The sequence below is a fragment of the Natrix helvetica genome, assembly GCF_964273705.1.
Source record: "Natrix helvetica genome assembly, chromosome: 1".
NCBI lineage: Eukaryota > Metazoa > Chordata > Lepidosauria > Squamata > Natricidae > Natrix > Natrix helvetica.
In genome coordinates, this window is record NC_138548.1 from 69,746,281 (window position 1) to 69,750,516 (window position 4,236).

General features: G+C 47.2%; 1 protein-coding gene across 1 annotated transcript; it reads right to left on the reverse strand.

The window, feature by feature from the left end:
- On the reverse strand, positions 1-1,839 carry ANKRD63 (ankyrin repeat domain 63). Its single transcript, XM_081946743.1, has one exon. It carries the CDS (start codon positions 1,685-1,687, stop codon positions 866-868), a length of 822 nt encoding a protein of 273 aa, XP_081802869.1. The 5' UTR covers positions 1,688-1,839; the 3' UTR covers positions 1-865.
- Positions 1,840-4,236: the final 2,397 nt, after the last annotated feature.

Here is a 4,236-nt window from a genome sequence, read left to right on the forward strand (position 1 = left end):
TGTGCATTTAAAATATCACTTCCATTAGTATAATAATTGCTAACAATATAATTTACAAGATAAAATTCACCATATAAGCTCTTTTTAAAATTAAGTCTTAACTTTAATACCCTTCTCAAATGTTATCGTATTATTTTTATTGTTCCTATGCCTCTTTTGCTTCTTGTTATAGAGACTGTGTATTTAGTACCTTTCGTACCTCAAAGCATGTAACTTTTAAATTTATAGTACTTGATTCTAGGTTCTTATTAGGACTTATAACATAAACAAACACAATCCTCACTATCACCATAGAAACTGTCATGAATACATATTAATGGTCTTTCTTGCTCTTTGGCTGAAAAGTGATTGATGAACATGAGAAATATTTTTTTCCTCCTCAGAAAATCAACCATGAGAGCAGATTTCGAACTAAGCACTTTGAGTTCCTTTTATTTCAGAGGAAAAGGTGAGGGGGTTTTGGGGGGGAGGGGAGGAGAGGGGGAAGCATTAACAAACTATTGCATAGCTTTGATACGAAAAGACATAAAAACACACACACACACATAAAGGGACCGAACAGGTATTTGCCGCATTTAATAAGCAAAGAAAAATAAACTTCTAATTTGCTTGTTCAAGAAAACCTTCCCGAGAAGCCACATCCAGGGCATCCACCCGCTAGCGACGCAGAAATGTAAAATACTAACGAGCTGAAGTAAACAGCACGAATTAACCGAGTGGGCAACCCCAGAAATTTGTCAAGCAAAGCTGGATCGGATGCACTCCTAACGGCGCCGTCTTCGGGACGAAGCGAGGACCAGACAGGTGTCTGCGACGAGCCGCGGCTCTTCAGGAAAAGCGGGTCACCGCCAGCCAGCGCCCACGATCAGTGGCTGAGAAGACTCTGACAGTCAGGCGCCGTGGACCTGCGAATCAGCGGGCGGCCCCTTGTCGCCGAAGGCTCCTTTTTCGCCTCTGGGCCACCTAGGTCTTCTTCTTCTTCTTCTGCCTCTTCTTCCTCCCCTTGGAATCTCAGGTCCTCCGCGCTCCGCTGGTCTAGAGGGAGCTGCCGCTCGCTGGCCGCGCGAAGCGGGGGAGAAGCAGTCGACGCGGCCCCGTCGTCGTCGTCTCCGGCCTGCGACGACGGCGACTCTGGGAAGATGAGGAGCAAGGCGCCGGCCGAGCGCAGGGCCCTCACGCACTGGTGGTGGCCCCCGCTGGCGGCCAGCTGGAGCGCCGTGTGGCCGGCGCGGTCGGCGCGCTCGAGGCGGAGCTGCCCGAAGCGTCGGAAGGCGCGCAGGAGCCACTCGACCACCGCCGTCCGCCCTTCCGAGGAGGCGTACATGAGGGGGCTCCAGCCGCGCGCGTCCACCGTGTCTGGGTCGGCGCCGAACTGAACCAGCAGCTTGGTGACCTCCAAATAGCCGCGCTCGCAGGCCAGACTGAGGGAGCTGCGCCCGGCGTCGTCGGTGAGGTTGACGGCGGCGTGATGCTCCAGCAGCAGTCGCGCAAAGGCCAGTCGCCACGCCGGGTCCTTCAGCAGCACGGCGTACATGAGAGGCGAACGGCCCCGGTCCGATCGGCAATCCACAATGACCCCATCGACGGCATCCAGGACAAAGCGCGCCAGATGCATCCGGCCAGCCCTCATGGCCTCCAGGAAAGTTTGCGTGGACGCCCCGGGGCCCAGGTCCCGCGGTTTCAGCATGGCCTCCCGCTGCTCCAGATCGCCCCGGTTCGTTTGCCTGCTGGTGACTCGAGGCGGCGGCTCTCCAGATCGGCTTTATAACCTCCCCTCAAGTCTCCATGGCGATCGCCGCCTTTCCGCTCCGAGAGAGACAGATCCGTTAAGCGCTCGGGTTGGCGGACTGGGGAGGGACGTCGTCCAAACTCTGAGATAGTTACGGACTGCAGGAGTTCCCCGCCCACCTGCTTTCGCCCGTCAGGCTGGGCGGGAAGCTTAACGCCAGTCCAAAGGACTGATTCCCCCCCAGCCTCTTTGGCAACGGAGGAGTCCCGGACGATCTCTGCGTAATTGAGAGACCGTCCAAGCAAGAAGAAATAGACGTTCTTGGATGGTGGGATTGTTTCCTTTGCCTTTTCAAAGCTCAGTTATCCAGTACAAGTAGTCCTCGACTTACAACGGTTCATTTAGTGACCGTTCAAAGTGACAGTATCATTGAAATAAGTGACTTATGACCGTTTTCATACTTACGACCATCCCATGGTCATGAGATCAAAATTCAGACACTTGGCAACTGACTCACATTTATGACAGTTGCAGTGTCCCAGCATCATGTGATCACCCCTTGCAACCTTCTGACAAGCAAAGTCAATGAGTAAACCAGATTCTCTTAACCACTGTGTAACTAACTTAAGGGCTGCAATGATTCACTTAGCAGTTGTGGAAGGAAAGGTCGTAAAGTGGGGCAAAACTCACTTAACAAATGTCGCACTTATCAACATCAATTTTGGGGTCAATTGTGGTCATAAGTCGAGGACTACCTGTACTGAATGGGCAACATGATTCAGTGAGTAGAAGTCAGCTGTATCTATAGGGCTACCAAATCTGAGCTGAAGAAATTGGCAGGATCACTGTATGGTAGCAGATGTTTTTCTCTCTGCTTCCCTCTAATGGCTGTTTGGATTTTTGCAGCTCAGGTCTGGTAGTCCTATACTGTATCTAATTACTTGGAATCTGGGATCTCCAGAATGTATCCCCCCCCCCCTTTAATTCTTTCTCTGCAATGGTCTTGTTATTTTAGAGTTCTGGGCATTGAAATCCAGCATATCTAGAGAGCAATACCCTGGAGAAAGCTTTTTTAATGTCATGTAAAAAAGCTATATTTTATGCAGATGCAGGTTGTCACTTGATGTATCTGCATTTATGCATTCAGCTTTTTTATTGCATGGTTGTGTTCGAGGATAAGTTGCATATACATGTAGTACTCATGTACGATCCTCAGGATTCAGAAACCAGAATCTTGATTCTTGATTTCTGCTTTTCACAGTGACAGATGGTAACAGGACCAGTAAGTGGAACAAGCACCGTTTTCATGGTTTGAGATCATCCTGGTGGGTGCATTGCATCTCCTTTTGCTCTGCCAGGATATCCAGTGTCAATGCCTGTGCAGACAGGACCTTGTATGCTTCCCATCAGGTTGTGCTTAGTTCTGTACAGATACTGAAATCAGATACAGGATGGTAAAGAACAGGAGTCTCCAAACTTGGAGACTTAAGATATGGACTTCAAATCCCAGAATTCCCAAGCTGGCATGGCTGGTCCACAAGTCTTCAAGTTTCCAGGTTTGGAGTCCCCGGTGCGGAAAGTGAGAAATTCATATCAATAACAATCTTTTCAAGATATACCAGGATGTGCTGAAAGTGTTCTAGCAGTTGGCAATGGTCATAAGAACAAAGGCAGCACACTAGCCAATGTCTTCGTCCCCAAACTTCTTCTAAAGGGCTCCAAAATGGGACAGGTTGGCCTAATCTTGAGCACAAATGAGACAACTCCACATAGAAATTCACAATTTTCTGGCATTTTACCTTTGATTTTAGCAGACTCAGTGCCAAGAATTATTAAAATGTATTAATTATAATAATTATATAATAATGTAATTATTAAAACTTTTTTTTAACATTGTAGTAATTTTCCTTAACTTAATTGTTTTTGACTGCTGATATAGATAATCCTTGATTTGTTTATTAACCATTTGGAGATACAACAGGAATGAAAAAAATGACTTAAATTGGCCCTCATACTCATGACTTTGCAGCATCCCCACAGCCATGTGATCAAAATTCAAGAGCTCAGCAACCAGCATGTACTTACGATAGTTACAGCATCCTAGGGGGTCTCAGCCAGTTTCTGACAAGCAGTTTCAATGGAGGAAGCAGATTAATTTAACAATCACATGATTCACATAGCAACCACAGTGATTTGCTTAACGACTGTGGGGGGAAAAGGTCATAAATTTGGACGAAAATCATTTAACAACCACCTTGCTTAGTAACAGAAATTTTGGTCCCAATTCTGGTAATAAGTTGAAGGCTACGTGTAGATAGGGAAGTTGAAAAACTATCTTGGAAGAAGGCAGTGGAAAGCCATATGGTTGCCAAGAGAACTATATGGAAGTTTCCATTAGGCTTCTAAGTGACTGCAGATTTAAACGTGGTACCCATGAGTGTTTCAGCTAAAAAACTACCAGCATACCATTTGCTATCCTGCTGCCATTCTCTATCCTGTCTGTTTTA

Bases quoted from the DNA above. Each gene is read 5' to 3' on its own strand.
- ANKRD63 (XM_081946743.1), bottom strand. From the start codon at position 1,687: ATGCTGAAACCGCGGGACCTGGGCCCCGGGGCGTCCACGCAAACTTTC.